Here is a 16,632-nt window from a genome sequence, read left to right as displayed (position 1 = left end):
TTTACTCAGCAGTACCGTGGTGGTGAAGAAACATCTTCAAAAAAAAGCAACACGTGCTGTGAATAATAATAGTTATAATGATAGTAAAAACAATCACAGAGCATGTTATGCTGCTCATCACAATTTAACTTGAATATCACACGCAGAAGTAACAAGAACGCAGGTTATCGCTTAACCAATTCAATCGCGCCAGGTGCATACGAGGCGTTTGAGTGTTTCAGACATGCTGACAATGCTGCGCTCCTGTTACTTCTATGAACCAAATTCATGCTAAATAGCGTTTGATTGGGTTTAATCTAAATAGTGCAGTGTACTCAGCCAGCTGGAATTAAAATAGACTTTCGTCGCAATTTCTACTATTTGCAATGTGGAAAAAATATTGTTGTTCATATTGACCACCCTACGTGTATCAGCAGTATTGCAGTCATTATTTCTCTGTTGCGATTCCGTTGCGAATTTATTCAGTAGAAATTTTATTATTGCTGAAAATATAATAATTAAATCTTGCACGAATCACTTCAGTAGCGAACTAAAGTGGAAATTCAGCATCGAAATATCAGCGAAGACTCTTCTCCCTTTCTATTATTTCTTTAGCGATATTTCTGTGGGTGAAAATTTATAATCAAATTTCGCTGACACAAAAAATCATTTGTGAATTTTGAGATTCCGAGTTTTGCGACAAAACGCGTTGTTTTTCTACCGCGCAATTTTCTCAGAGATGGCTGAACCGATTTTAACAAACTTAGGGTTGTTTGGAAGCTACTACACCCAAACCTCCATTTACGAACCTTGTATATGTATGTATGTATGCTTACACACTCACTTGTTTGTGTATATGTGTATATATTTATACATATAAATGATCGCTTTTACTTCACCAATATTTATATGTATTCAGAAATACAAATATTTGCACACATGCGTACGTATATTAATACATATATACATATATAAGTTACGTAAATGGAGGTTTGGGTGATTAGGCCATTGATCAAGTTCAAAGATCAAATGATTGCGACTTTGGATTCCGAAGATATGATGGTGGTATAAGTGACGTAACCGACAAAACGCGTCGATTTTTTACCGTGCACATTTCTCAGAGATGGCTGAACCGATTTTAACAAGCTTAGGCCCGTTTGAAATCTATTGTTAGGCCATTGATCGAATTCGAAGATCAAATGGCTGTGACTTTTGGTTCCGGAGTTATAATGATATAAGCGACGTAACCGACAAAACACGTTGCTTTTTATGGTCATACGTAAGGGGTGCTACGCGGCGGAGTTTACAAAAATTGTCAGGGCTAGAACCGAACACAAAAAATTGAGGGCAAAGCCGGATGAATACTTATACTCTAATATTTTTATTTGATTTTTGTCTTGATACTTTTTAAGGCACCGATATCTTGCAGCCCCAGTCGCATAGTGTTGCATGGTATGAAAATTATAACATACTCCAGTATAAGAGCAAATTCAGCAGCTAGAAGTTCTGTATGGAAGATTCATAATAGAGCAGAAACTGGAACAAACGTATCCCCAGCAAGCCGTTCTAGTTTTATTTATTCGACCAGTTCTTCTGTCAAATTTAAAACTGGTCTATGATGCTGTTCTATTTTTTCTATATTTGAAACACGAGTAAAACACTGGTGGGGCTGCCAGTTTTTCTTGTTATACTATTCAGATTTAAATTTTGTAACTGGCGTAAATTATGCATCTAGAACTAGAACACTACTGAATATGCCCTAACGAATGTCTTTTATCTCTTTTATTCGTGAGGCCGAAAATATCGAAATCACTTCTCTCGTATAGGCCACTATTCAATAATATTTTTTATCAAAAGTTTTCTTCTATATGGCAGATAGACATCACTATTGTTCAGTAATGATATAGATAACAACAAACATTACATTTTTCTCGCATATTATGTTTAAATATTTTGCTTTTAAAAATAGTTATGTACAAACTTCCGTATTTTACGGTTTCAACAAAACACTTGCGTAAACGCTCTCGTGGGGTACATTTCTACTTTAGGTCGACTTTAAAAGGTCATAGCTCAACCGGTAAAGTAAAATGATATTGAATTTTATTTGGATCTGATTTTGGAGTAAGGGGGTAAAATGTGCGAAAAAAATGATAATAATAATAATGCTCTCTATTTTGAATCATAATATAAATGCTAAAATTTTGATTGTTGTCCGGAATTTTCAGTTCCACAAAAAATACATGCAACGATAAAACCGCCCGAAGATATGTGTTATCCTTATTAAAACAGTAAATTTCACGAAAAACACAAAATGGTGTCCCTTAACAATGCATGCAAAGAGCCTAGAAGTTAACGAATCGAAGAAAGGCCAGACCCTTATTTGCTGTTTGGTTCAGTGGAAATCGAAGAATAGCGGAACCAATTGCGTACATTTCAAAGATTAACCAAACACTCCTCGATGGTTTTGCTGCATTTGCTGTCAACGCAAGTTTCGCTTTATTTATTTATAGATAAAACGCTACGTTGCCAGATTAATTTTGCATGTTCTAAAACTGACCTGACAACGTAACGTAAGACATAGTTTTTTTTACTCTAAACGATGGACTTTATGTTCCTTGAAAACGATTTACACCAAGAGCCGAATCGTCGAATAGTAAACGCAGTTCAACATGATCCGTATCGACACTGTAGGTTTAAAATGAACCCATGTTTGAGAAAACTGAGTGGTTAAAAAAAGTGCGGTTTGTCGGTTACGTCATATATATGATTATATCACTGGCACCAGAAGTGTCAGCAGTTTGTTCTTTAAAATTGATTAATGACTTAGTCGTACCTATCGAATAAGCTCAAGAATGTCCAATTCGGTAAAATCGTCTCCGAGAAAACTGAGCGGACAAATTGCGACTTGTCGGTTTTGTCACTTCTATGATTATATCTCCGGGTCCGGAAGTGTCAGTCTTTTGATCTTCAAGCTTGATCAATGACTAAAATTTATTAATAAATATTTAAACGTACCTGGGTTGTTGAAATCGTTTTTGCCCTCTCGGAGAAAATTGAGCAAATAGAAAAACCATGGGGTGTCGGATGTGCCGTTTATACCATTACATCTCAGGAATCGGAATTGACCGCTATTTCAGATACAAAATTATACAATATATCAATGGTAGCCAGCAAACTAACCTAAAATTGTTGCAATCAATTTAACCATCCTTGACAAAGTAAAGCGACATTCGACATAAAAAAACAAATTTTCGATTTCCATTTTAAGTTCCAAAACGTCGATTTTTCAATTTATTTTTACACTACGACACCAAATCTTGACGTATCAGTTCGTTTTCACATCTCATCCAAGTCAGTCGATAAAACAAAACCGCTTAGGTTCGAGAGTTGGAGACGGAAGAAACCAAGTACAGTATTGTGTAGTGAACAATAGAACGACCTCGAAATGAGTGAACCAAACGAACAAAAGCTACCGCCGACACGAAAGAATACAATTGTTGTTGACTTCAGGCAGTGCAAAATTCGAACTTCGATACGAGAACTTGAAGGTTTACTTAAGGAGTAAATGCATCTTGACATTGAACATGTGCATTTACTTCAAATGTTGTTTACATCCAGTTTTATAAAAAGTTGGATGCAATTCAATTCGCAAAAGACAATAACGATGTGCACTATGTGGGGCACGAAAACATTAAGTACAACATTCCAGTATATATGGAAGATAGTGCTATATAAGTGCGTGTGCATGATCTTCCCTCAAGCGTCATCGATCCTTAGATTCGCAAAAGTATGTCCTAATACGGAGAGATTCTCTATATCAAAAAAGAAAAGTGGAAGAACTCTTTCCCCGGTATTTTAAATGGCTTTTGTTACGCATGCGCTTGAAAAGGGCTAGACCTTCTTATGTGACTTTCACTCAGGATACAAGAATCCCGTGCAAATCACTGTTTACTAAGGTAAGCCATGTGATAAACAGGACAAGAAGACAACTACACCAAAGGACAACGGTGCTTCCTTAAAAAAAAACCAAAAAACCCCAGTACATCGTAAACAGCAACAATGAAGCATCCTCCTCAACGCAACACGTTCAGAACAAGGTACACCAGAAGCAGCTAACAACGCACTCAACACCTATACAAATAAAAGTAACACCACTAATGATTGCACCAACAACAGTGACACCGAATTATTAATGTTAAACTTCCAAGTCAAGCCTAAGTGCGTATGAGCCGAAATAAAAAAAATCTCAATAAAAAAAATCTTGACGTTTCATGAGTTGTACGACATTTGGCACCCGACGAATTTCACGCCAAGTCGAACAAATGTTGGCAGCACCCTCTTATATTCTAATGCATTTAGCTGTACATGGAACCTTTGTCACAAAAAACCACTTTTCATACTTTGTTTTTTTTTCGAAAATAATCTAAATTTTCTTTTGAAAAGGGCCATCTTTACCATTTTCTTTAAATTGCTGTAGTCTAATTCTACAAAAGTGTTTTATATGAGTGGTTTTTATATAATCAGTCAAGTTTTCGAACAAAAACATGAAAAAACCCTTCTTAATCCACCTAGTGGTGTGATAATTCCTTTCTCTTTCTTGAAAACAGTCTCATAAAAACTTTTTTATCTTTTTAATAAATAATTTGTGACACTAACTTGGGATCATTTTTGACACCAATTGACTCAGATTGAATCGAGCAGTTCACAAAAGAACTCTTCAGTGTCTTGAAAAATCAGGAGGGGGAAATTTCCGAAATCGAAAAAAAATGTTGATGCTAAAAGTCTTACAAATGCATGAAACGTCGAGATTTAGTGTCATCTCGAAAAAAAAAATTTATTTTTAAATCGACTTTCTGCGACTCAAAATTTTTCTATGGTGTTTTTTCAAGATCGAAAATTTTCAAACTTTACCCGCTGGGCAGCATCCCTTACCCATGTCCGATTTAGCTCAAATTTTGCATGAGGACTTTTTTCGAGGTGCTTACACTTTTGAGCACTAGCGCTTTACGAAATTAGAGCGGTAAAAAAAAGGCGGGTGGGTAATGTCGGAGACATAACTGGATGTCGTGAATACGAAAACAGCTGACATGTTCCTTAACACTTCCGAATATCAATTAGTTGATCAATTGTATGAATTATGCAAGCATTTCCCTTTTTCACATTTTTCGCAAAAAAAAGAAGGCTTCACTTGATCTCGATTACTGTGAATTTCACAAAGCGAAAAGTGCAAAAATCTAACCAAACTGTTCTTGATTTGCACTAAACTTCCTTCGATTTGTGAACAACAAATCCTAATAGTTCTTTAGAAAACTTTTGGAGCCATTAGAACGGCTGATTTTGTGTAATGCTCTCCACCGTTGTTTTTCACCAATGATAATGATTGGCAGCTGTGACGTAATCGCTCTTGTCGAAAGCAAAACTAGCTGTTTAGACGACACAAAACACATCTGCTCGCAGTGGCGATAGAATCCAAACTGATTCAATTTTTGTTAAGAAGTTTCTTTTTAAGTGACTTCGTGTGTAGCTTTTTCACTGATGGGCGGTCCTAACGGATATAAAAATAGCAGCATATATAACATTAATGTCGATTATTTCATTTTGGATTTGCATTTCATTGAAAGAAACTACCAGGATGCTGTACGGGATTCATTCCTGCCTTTCAGGAGGACCAAATTGTGGAACTCACTACGATACTAAGCACTGTTCGGAACATTTTTCTCCAACGATTTGTTGTACAGCAGCAGATATTTTGTTCTCTTCCTCAGAACGCGTTCTGATTGGCTGGTGTTGACATGGGTCAAATGAGACAGGTTTTTCAATAGTGTACTATTGAAATACTTCAATGCTTTTGCTATACACGTTTAAGTTGAAAAATTTTGATTCTATTGGTAGTTAGATTATATAAATTCTTTCACGGATCACTGAGCTATGAGCTTTAAAAATACGAGAAAGGCAAACGTGCCTTATGAATTATCTTCTTTGATACTCGTTTATACCAAACATTTCAGAAAAGTTAAATTTTGAATTGTTTGAGATTATGTCACAAAACTGAAAATTTTATCATAAAATTGTGATCATATTTCCGATGGCATGTAGCACAAATTATTTTGATTCGTTAGATACAACAATAGATATTCACGATCAAAAACTTATCACTCTCTCAGAGGGTAAATTTTGAAAAGGCAGCCCATAGTAAAGTAAATCGTATTCACGACAATACAACGCGTTTTGTCGGTTACGTCAATTATACCATCATATCTCTGGAACCAAAAGTCACAGCCATTTGATCTTTGAGCGCCCAAGTTTGTTAAAATCGGTTCAGCCATCTCTGAGAAATTTGAGCGCGTAAAAATATCTTCGAAAAGTGCACACACATACAGACATTTTCCGATCTCGTCGAATTGAGTCGAATGGTATATAACATTATAACATCATGGGTCTCCGAAGCTCCGTTAAATTCCAGCAATTCTAATTGCTTTTTATAGAGAAAGGCAAAAATCTATTGGATTCCTACACTGGAAAAAATATATTTTAGAAATTCAAATTCGATTTGCCGAAAAAACACATTTTTACTTATGAATGAAATTTTTCTACAAGATAGATGACTATGCTTCCCACCTATAGTCAAAAATTCAAGTTGGACGCTTTTAAGGAAAGTTATTTGTAAAATTCTTTTCCTTTTCCAAGCTGATTTATTTTTTCTGTGAAATTTTATCTAATTTTATTATTCATCCAAATCAATAATGGTAAAAATCACTCATAGAACACTTTTTTTGACAAATTTATGTCAGTTTTCGACTACAGCAATTTGAACCAAATGTGTAAAAAATTGTTGGTCCTTTTCAAAAACAGTCTAAACCAGTTTAAGAAAAACAAGCAAGTTTAATTAAAATCTGAAAAGCTTGGATGCTGCCAACTCTGAATACGATTTAGCGCGAAATTCGTCACCCGGAAAAATATTTCGATTTCGGAAATCTCACAGCGATTTCTCAAGATCGAAAATTTTCTAACTTTGACCACCGGGCGGGACCACTTCACCTTATTGAATTTAGCTCAAATTTTTCATAGGGGCTTCATTGAGATGCTTAATCATTGGGGCCCTACTGCTTTACGAAATGAAAAATTATCCACCTTAGTACATACAGATACACAACAACAATTGCCGATCTCGTCGAACTGATTGGAATGCCAGAGACTTTACTTAACAATTTTTTTTCGATTCTTCCTCTCATTTCTCACTGATGATAATTATAGACCACTTGGGATAATTCCCAGAAGTAAAAAATCAACCCGCTATGCATGAATGAACAAAAAAAAATGCTACCTGTCTGACGGTTGGGAGTCGCCCTTTTTTGTCGCAAAACGATACTTGCTGCGGTGTCAATAAGCGAAAAAAAAGCTCTGATTAATTTTATATATTCGCGAACTCAATTGACACGTTGTACCTGAAGGGAAAAAAGTGAGTGCCTCGTACTTCAACCAGTCGAGGGTCGACCGGGCCACTGACTTATCGACCTTGCAGAAAAGAATGGCGACCTCTGCCACTAGGCAAAGCAGGCCGGAAGGAACCCAAGAGACCCTTTAGTCCTAAATACAATCTCCCCACGAGAACAAATCATTTGATATTATGGTGCTTTGTGGTAGGTTTTTTTTTCGTTAACGATAATTACATTCTCCACGTGGACTAAGCGCGATCCCTTTCGTCGTTCGCCGTTCGCCCTACTGACCAGTAGTATATTGAGAATGAACTAAACTAATACTGTCCGTTCCGGTTCAGTGGGGAAAGGGAAAAATATGTAATTACTGGTTTTATGGTTGCCGGTTACTCTTGATGCTATTGTGCCTTGAAGCACAGGCACTGTCAAAGTGGTCCGTGCTGGCGTTTCACGGTGGTTCCCGTTTCCGGTGACTGAAATTACATGTTTACTCAGTGTTTATTGCCATCGGATACTTACCCTAACGTGGTCATCGTGACAATCGTGTACCAAAAAGCCGCTGGAATAGAAGTGAAGTTGGTGCCGTCCACGTTCTTTTCGGCGTAGAACATGACCGTGGCAAAGATGATGATGGCCATCGCGAGTGAGAACACTAGGAAGCCCAGTTCGGAGGCGCAGGATTTCAGCGTATAACCGAGAATCCGCAGACCCTGGGAGTGACGGGAAAATTTGAAGATCCGAAAAACGCGAAACACCCGTAGCGTCACGAATGCACCGGAAACGTCGTCGTTGTCGGTGATTCCGAGACCGATGTAGTACGGTAGGATGGCAACCACATCGATTATGCTCATTACACTGCGCATAAATTTGCACCGGTTCGGAGCGGCAAACAACCGAAGCAGATATTCAGCGGTAAATATCATGACACACGCCGTGTCCAAACAGAAGAATACGATCTTGTACCGTTCGCCACAAGACAGTGTTCCGGCACGGCCCGGCCGGAGCCCGCAGGGAACCGTCTCGACGACGTTGGCCATCACAGATACAGCAATGAAAAAGCCCGTTACATAGTAGAACACGAGGGCGGCAGTGGAAGTATGCGGATTCTCGAATGCTCGCCACATCCGTTGTCTGATGTTGGTTAGCTGTTGCAGATTATTATCACTATTCTCCGACAGTTTGTCGTCCATCAGTCGTTCGGCGTTTTCGCGCTTCCGATCTCGGTAGTCCTCGTAGCAGCAGTCTCCGATCACGTCTGGCATAATACCGAAAAATGCTAGTTCCTCGTCATAGCTGAGCAAACACTCGTGGCGAGGATAGTGCAGTTTACCGGTGCGATAGTAATTTAATATGTGCCTAAAAATATCCGGATCGCGATCGAAAAAGTACTCCTTGCTGTCCTCGTCGTAGAAAAAGTCCCGCTCGTTGGAACCCAGCAGGGTGTCGGGGTACTTTTCGACTGTCGTCCGCCAGGTCTCGAACCGGCGCCCGGAAACGTTGATGACCAGTTTCTCATCTTCCGAGCGTAGGCGATCTTTGAAAACGGGTGGTGCCGGCAGGGGATGGGAAGCTATTGGGACCCACCCGATGGCCGCCGCCCGTGCAAATGGCAACCAAGCGGCGACCGAAGCCATACTATTCGGTGGAATTTTTCAATGGTCCCGAAGAAGTGTGCTGGAAACGTCACGAGTACTTTGGCCACGTTCGAAGAAGGCCAGGCCCGAGTGGCGAAGTTTGGACGTCTTAGGAATCCCTCTGGTGACCGTGGTAACGTTAACCTTCGATGGGATATTGTACCCCTTTTTGCTTCCGAACTTTTTCCTAAAATTCAAATCAGCTGTGTCTGGTGCTTTGCCTTAAGGTTCGGTGTTTAATTAGGGAAAATTTCTATTCCATTTTCATCCCTGAACGAATGGGATTGTTGTTGTTTATTTTTGTGCTCAGCGAGTTCGGAAGATCTGAATCCCTCTTCCTTTTCTATTGGTTCCCGTTCAATCAGATCAAAAATAATGAAAGCAGCTTATTCTTAGAACGTCATTCAAGGCTTCCTAACTTTCAACTGACTGAACTATGTTTCAGGATCTGGCCCACAATACACTGTCTGTAAGTTAGCTTCTGTTGTTATGCTGACATTATTCGACACCTTTAAACCAAGCACCGCGTAACAGTTTTACTATCAATTCACCGTTTTGTACACCATCGTGGCAACACAATCACTCCATCAGTTTCATTCGGTCCCGTGAATTCTCCGGACGCTATTACCCCGTAGCACCGTCTAGTTACCGAGTAGATTTGCTTCGGTTGGCCTGCTTGAGACACTTTTTATCATTGCTCTCACGAGTCGCCAGCAACACTTTAACAAGCAATAATTCTTCACAAACAAGAACTCAAACCGGTGCTAAGTTTCAAATCCGGACGCGTTTCGTTTTGCGGACCGTTTCGCCATAAACCATTCCACCGAGGAGTAAACCCAACTCACACACACACAGATATGATGATGGAGTAGCCAGGAGACAAAAACAAAAAAAAACATAAACCCGTCGCAGCAAAAATCCCGGAAATGTGAACCACCCGAAGGATGTGCCACAGCGCAGGGGACAACGACGACGATGATGGTGATTACAAATCCACAGCCGGCGGCTTTTCACTTCATCCGAAATGCAGACCAGGCGCCTCCGCCCTTACAGTCCAGTAATCTGTGCGAAAGAGATAGAAATCGAGAGGAAAGAAAATGCTATTAGTACAATTTGTTCTTTGTGCTTGCTCGTTATTGTGTTAACAATTTTTTTTTGAATTATGTTGAGGCACATTCACTCAGGAAAATGGAAATCAATGTTCGTGTTTTTTGGGTATCGGTGACAATGCTGGTCACTATTTAGAAATTGGATTTATTTTATTGCAAAGCAAAAGGATTCGAAAAATAGCAACGACATCAGGATATTTAGGGGTCTGAGTATATTGTTCCGACACTGGTCTCATGGCGTTCGAACTCTAAAAGTAAATAAAGTTTTTATTTTTTATTCAATAATATAATATAATTTTAAGGCACGCTGCTTAAGCTCTAAGATACCAAGATTATTTTCTAATCTTAATTACCGACTAACTTAAAACTAGAATAGTATCATTATGTAATGCAGTTCATCTTCGGTCGCGGATTCTCGAGAATCCAGCACTCAGCTGACGATCGGTAGTGGCCAATGAATTGAATATAGCATGAGAGTCTTCCAGATGGCGTTTGCAAATATCTGTGTTGGCCGCATCCTTCGGTCCGTGTGGGTCCGCGGGAAACACACCCAAGCTACGAAGGCCCGGCGGGTGGCCCGCATGCTGGTCATCATCTGGAGTGGTCTTCCGTGGGCGGTGATGGTGATGTTACGGAAGAGAATGAAAAAAAATATATATTGTGGAAAACGGGGTAAACAAGGGGTGTGGGAATAAAATGTCTGAAAACGACTAAATAAAGTTTAAGTTTGACTGATCTTGATGCATTTTGTGTCAAAAAACTGGATATTCTTCAATTTTATTTCATTTGGGAGTTTTAGTAAATTTTGCTCATTTCAGAAAATTCCAGAGCTGTTCCAATGAATATTTTTAGTGTTTTGAATCAAATTCCTCGAATGGCAAAACCGACGAACTCCAATGCGATCTGCAGAAGGCTCCGGAATTTTTGGACTATATCAACATCGATAAAGACAGAATAAAAATAAAGAATAACCAGGTGTTTCGACACCAAATGCATCAAGATCGGTAATTTTTTTTTAAATACAAAGAGTGTGTCCAAAATTAAATTGATATAAGTCGTTTGAAAAGGTTTGTAATGAAGATGATTGTCCCCAAATTTTTGAAGAGAATCCGAATTTGTCAAAATGTATAACATGTACATAAAATGTTTTACAGTTCTTGAATTTTTTTAAGGGGATATTTTTGGGGAATTATTATGGGATCCAAAAAATGGAATAATCCGAATTTTGCATAAAGCACATTTTAATATGTATATTTAAGTTCAAAAATATGATCAGTTTTAAAAATTTAAAAACAAAATGGCGGCTTGTGGCCGACGAAATTACATCAATAGCCCAAATGTATGCAATTATAAGTTTGTACATGCTTACGGATATCGATATTTAAGCTTCTCTTCTCCAAGCTTGTGTTCAAGTTTTGTACGCAAGCAGTTATTTTTATAGCGATTCTCTACCTTTACTACCATTCTGCTATTTAGGTTGAAGCGATAAACTTTTTCTCATTATCAATCGAGTTCATCTTATATAAATTATAAATTAATCTTATGCACTAAAAATTTACCCTGGGGCAGTTGTCGATTTCTCAGACGGAACTACATAACATGGAATTTCATCCGATCTTGCATGACACAAGTCCAGAGCATACCAATTAAAGCTTCAAATCGTTTTATGGCACTTTTTGTCTTGCTGTTTAGCAACGACCAACCTCTAGCATGCTACGCGTTGTACTGAAACGTTAGCTATAATTTTGCTTATATTTATAGATTCGCGTGCTTCCAACAGTTTTGCTTTTGCATCAATTGACCAATCAGAGCGATGCTTTCCCTTTGATATATCGCTTACTCCTTCAAAACCGTCGACTATGGCAGGGAAAACCGGTATGCCGGAATTTTTTTGCAGAGAAAATAGGACCCTGCTAGCTATTAATCAACATTTCAATGATATACAGTTAAAAATACATGGCTATGAACATTGAAATCAATACGTAGAAATATTTCCAATCAAATGGTGACATGATATTAATAATTGATACAAAATTGACTGAGTTGTAATTGTTCAAAACCTGACCATATTTCTACTTGTATTTTTCTTGAGTTTCTATTTTGCACCCCTATAGAGAAAACAAAAATGTGTTCCACATTAAAATCGTCAAATTTATCGTCTCATATTTTTGGGGGCAAAACGACCCGAATTGTGTGAGGCAAAATGCTCAAGAATTCGCTTACAACAATCATCCATAAGTTATCAATTTAATGAATGATAGTGAACAATCTTCCACCTGGCAAATATTTCGTCAACGAAAAGTATATAGCTTTCTTTAAAGAAGAAAAAGAAGCTTTATGAGGGTGCATATTGGCCCGTGGTTGTCATGAGCTTTAATCCGTTGTTTTGATGGATGTTTACCCTTTGTTTAAGATCATCATGCCCTATGTTCAGATAATCGTCACTTAATTTAGAATGTATATTTTTCATGTTTTTCACGATCGGGCAATATGCTCCGCATATATTTCAATAGACAATTTTTAAGGGTTTTAGAAAATAAGATATTTCATGTATTTTTCAATGTATTCAGCGAGTATTTGTACGTAATTTAGAGAAATAATGATTACGGAATACAGTCATGCATGAATCTCTTCCGTGTTATTCTCTATAGTTCAGATACATTTCCTTAGTGGGCTACATTTTACGCCATCTACCCCTACTTGCCTTATGTTTCCGGCCGTCAAAATGCAGTACTTTCGCGGAAATGCCACCAGGCCGCCATTTTGTTTTTCAATTCTTAAATCTGATCATTTTTTTGTACTTAAATATACATATTAAAAAGTGCTTTGTACAAAACTCGTATTACTTCTTTTTTTGGATCCCAAAATAATTCCTTCTTTATTTTTTCTACAGTTCTGCAACCCCTTAATTCGCACTTGCAATTTTGCGACAACTCTAGGTTTTACATAAAAAAAATGCCATTTGAGCCAATTTGTTCTGATTCCCAGACTTCAAGTTCAAAATCCAGTATAATTCGAAACCAAACGAAATCCAAAATACAACCGTCCGTTGGCACACATGTTCACAAATGCGTGCAAACGAAATGTTTCTCTAAATAACATCGAAACAGGCATACGGCGTATATAATATAATAATAAAAAATGAAATTCTTTTACCATTAATCACTACGCCAATACTCAAGCCCTGAACCCAAATTGCAGATGGAAATATATGGTATTTAGTTCTGAAGGCATGTGATGTATGATTGAAGAACAAAACACCATGCCTCTCCATCATCTAATGGATTTGATGGAGACGCATGGTTTTTCGATTGATTTATTTGTTCAAAGGTCTGTTATTGTACCCGTCCACCTTTTCTAAAAATCTAAAAATAACACAGCGTAATTTACTCATGAATGATTTATATTCGATCAATAATCTAGAGTGGTACCAAAACTTTAAGTGCGAATAAAATAAAATTTGAAAATTTTGAACATTTCTTTTTACATATAATATATTTTGAGAAATTCTAATAAAATTAGAAAGGTTTCCAAAAATGCCTTAAATATTCCTAATTTTTTTCAATTCCTAAAGAGATTTTTTCAAAATTCCAATAAAATGAAAATCAGAAGAACCACTCTAACTCCACAAATATGGCAGTTAAAGCGTTATATTACGTTCACACTACGAGTTAAAACGAGTTTTAACTCTGATTTCATGTTTTAAGCGAAATAACATGTTTTACTTTTGCGTTATTTCATATTCAGAAACGTCCACGATTTCAAAAGTCTCATTGATACGCGTTGTCCTTAGTTAAAAATTCCTAGAGGATTAATGTTGTCACTAATGTCGGTATCCCTCATCGGGATCAACGATTTTAGAAGTGAATCTTCCACAATGCTCAAAGCTGATCGAATCGTCCAGTGATTTGATCCTACAGCAATCAGTGAGAATAGTTGCTCAAAGTCACTACCGATTTTGTGTGACGAAAGATCAGTATTGATTTTGATCGATGTGATTCAAAGAAGTGTCCAGATTTTGTCGCGAACAAAACTTGAGAACATTTACCGCAGTAGAGGATTTGTTTGAGTTTGAAGAGCCGTTCCGTCACTTTGCTGAAAAATTCAAGCGATTTACAATAATTTTACGACTACTAGTTTGCGATAATTTATAATTCTGGTCTCATGGACTGAGGTTACAAACCGAATTCTCGTCGATTGCGAGAAGCTTGTCTTACTATTTACCTAACCAGTAACAAACCAACTTTAAACGGTTCAAATGTAAATTATCTATTTTTAAAACGATTCCTCTTTTAGAACGAAATTCCATAGCCAGGTAATTTTGTCATTCAAAAACTTTTGTCGCCGTAGACTTATGACGTCTAGACAAGATGAAGGTGTCTAAGATCGGAGTAAAACCGTTGGAAAACATCGACACGAAAGATGCAAAAATGTCTTATCTAAAATCACATTCAAGCCTTCGAAATTTAATGGGATTCCAACGGAAGCGGATTATATTCCATCGCATCGTTCGAATGGCGACAGACGTATGTTTTATGTGCGTTTCCATCTATCGGCACAGCACAGAATTAAAACATAAATTATACGGTTCGTTTTGGGGAAATTGCAAAATAAATCCGACAGAGAGGTCAGGAGCAGAGCGAAGAATATCCTAGTGGAAAACAATCAATTTCAGGGGATACGGAAATTCCTTTTCTTTCTCTTTCTGTCGCTCTCTCTCTCTCTCTCTCCCTCTCTGTGCCCTTACAGGCCTTGGAACGAAGAATAATCATTGGTTCTGGTTTTTATAGTGGATTTTGCTTTTGTTTCCTTCCGTTTTGTGCTGTGCAATTAAATATTAATTATGACCATTTGTTTTGATTATTTTGCTATAAATAATGCAGTACTGCGGAAAACTTTATCATTTTGGGACATACTAAGTGGTAGCGATCAGGAAATGATTTAAGGTTTTCAATTAGCCGTGAATCGGGGCGTAACCAGGAATCCCAATTGGGTTAATGTTGGTAAAAAAATGCCGCTGTTTGGTTTTTTTTCTTTGTAATCGTATGGCAGTAGAGAGAAGATTCACTAGTTCTATCAAATAAATAAAAAATGATGTAGGAATTTTCTAGAATGTGTGTGGTGAATTGGTTGTTTATGTTAGCCAAATAGACTTGCTTCGATTTGGATGTAGCTCTGCAGTATAGCCAACTATTTATTTACCACACATTAAGAGATCAATTCGACTAGACGTTTATAAAAAAAGAGTGAATGTGTTTATGTCCAAGAAGAAGTTGTAGTTAATCGGTTGATTATTCAGTACACTGTACACTGAAAAAATGGTTGTATTTTTTACAAGATTTAGAAAACTATGCTAAAAACTTAAATTTTATCAATAATTAAGTATTTGGATCCAATGTCTAATCACTAGAAAAACTTGGTAATCGATTCATATCAGATCTGGACTATATGGTGGATGCATCAAAAACTTCCCACTTAAGCCCTCGAAGTTTCAGACCAATCACAAGATACGTCTGTAGTCTGCAGTTATCCAGATGGAAAACGACACCTCTACTGCTGGTCACTTCTGAAAGTTATCGACGTTCGGTAGTTTTAAACTATCCAACAGAGATTTGAATTTAGTATTTGGCACAGCAAAATATTTCTGACCGTTTATTCTGGATTGACTATTGAGGCACACGTCTGTAACTAACTAGAGGAACGCCACTTGAGCAAATTAGTACTGATTCTAGCTATAACAAAGAAGAAAAATCGCATCACGAAAAGAGTTATCGCAATCCTGGCAAGGCCAAAATAAAATAAAACATCGAGCTTCTTCTAAAGTCCAGTTCTACATAGACGGATAAAAACTGTTTTACGATCGATCTTTAGCTCTTGGGTGATACTTCAACCACTAGTATTTTTGACACCGCAAAGTCCTGACAGGAATTGAAACTATACGTAATTACTGTTACAGTATCAGGACCATCAATACTGTTCACAATTTCAGCCACCTACCAATTGGACTTTTGATAAATCTATACTTTGAAGATTTTAATTTTCTTTGAAAATTTCTTATTGTTTTTAAATATTTTTAATTTTTATTTAAATATCACTAGAAGATTCTGTCGAAAAGATTTTTTTGAACTGGAATAATATTAGAAACTAACTTTGGATATAAACTACCAAAACCTCTTCAATTTGTAAACCGTTATGTCAAATTGATAAGATTTTTTTATTAACGAATGGCAACTAAAATTTTGTAATTTTTTCGAGGCCTGTATGCTCAACAACAAACGAGCTCAGAAAGAACTAAGAGTGTGTATGTGTTAGCTCTCTTTCTCCTTTTTCTGCTAATGTTTTCTGTTTTGTTCATGCTTGCTCAGTTTTGTTCAAAATGCCGTCGAAACAAGAAGTATTTCACGAGCACATTGTACAGTTCTACGAACTGCGCAGAAATCTTGGCAAATCGTATACGGTACAACATTTTAAAAG

The 16,632-nt window shown here is 37.3% G+C and overlaps 1 protein-coding gene across 7 annotated transcripts in view; it reads right to left on the bottom strand.

Moving 5' to 3' along the window:
- The window catches only part of LOC131435566 (potassium voltage-gated channel protein Shal), a 556,411-nt gene that overhangs the window by 131,146 nt on the left and 408,633 nt on the right, over positions 1–16,632 (bottom strand). For all 7 annotated transcript variants that reach the window (XR_009230513.1, XR_009230511.1, XR_009230514.1 and 4 more), the window contains one exon: positions 7,935–10,111. Coding sequence is in view for 3 of the 7 variants with exons in the window: in XM_058603589.1 (XP_058459572.1) it covers positions 7,935–9,049 (1,115 nt within the window). In the remaining 4 variants the exon portion in view is untranslated. The remainder of the gene's footprint in view (positions 1–7,934; positions 10,112–16,632) is intronic.

The sequence above is a fragment of the Malaya genurostris genome, chromosome 3 (genome assembly GCF_030247185.1).
Source record: "Malaya genurostris strain Urasoe2022 chromosome 3, Malgen_1.1, whole genome shotgun sequence".
Classification (NCBI taxonomy): domain Eukaryota; kingdom Metazoa; phylum Arthropoda; class Insecta; order Diptera; family Culicidae; genus Malaya; species Malaya genurostris.
Note: the sequence above shows the minus strand (reverse complement) of the source record. Positions and strands in the feature narration are given on the sequence as shown.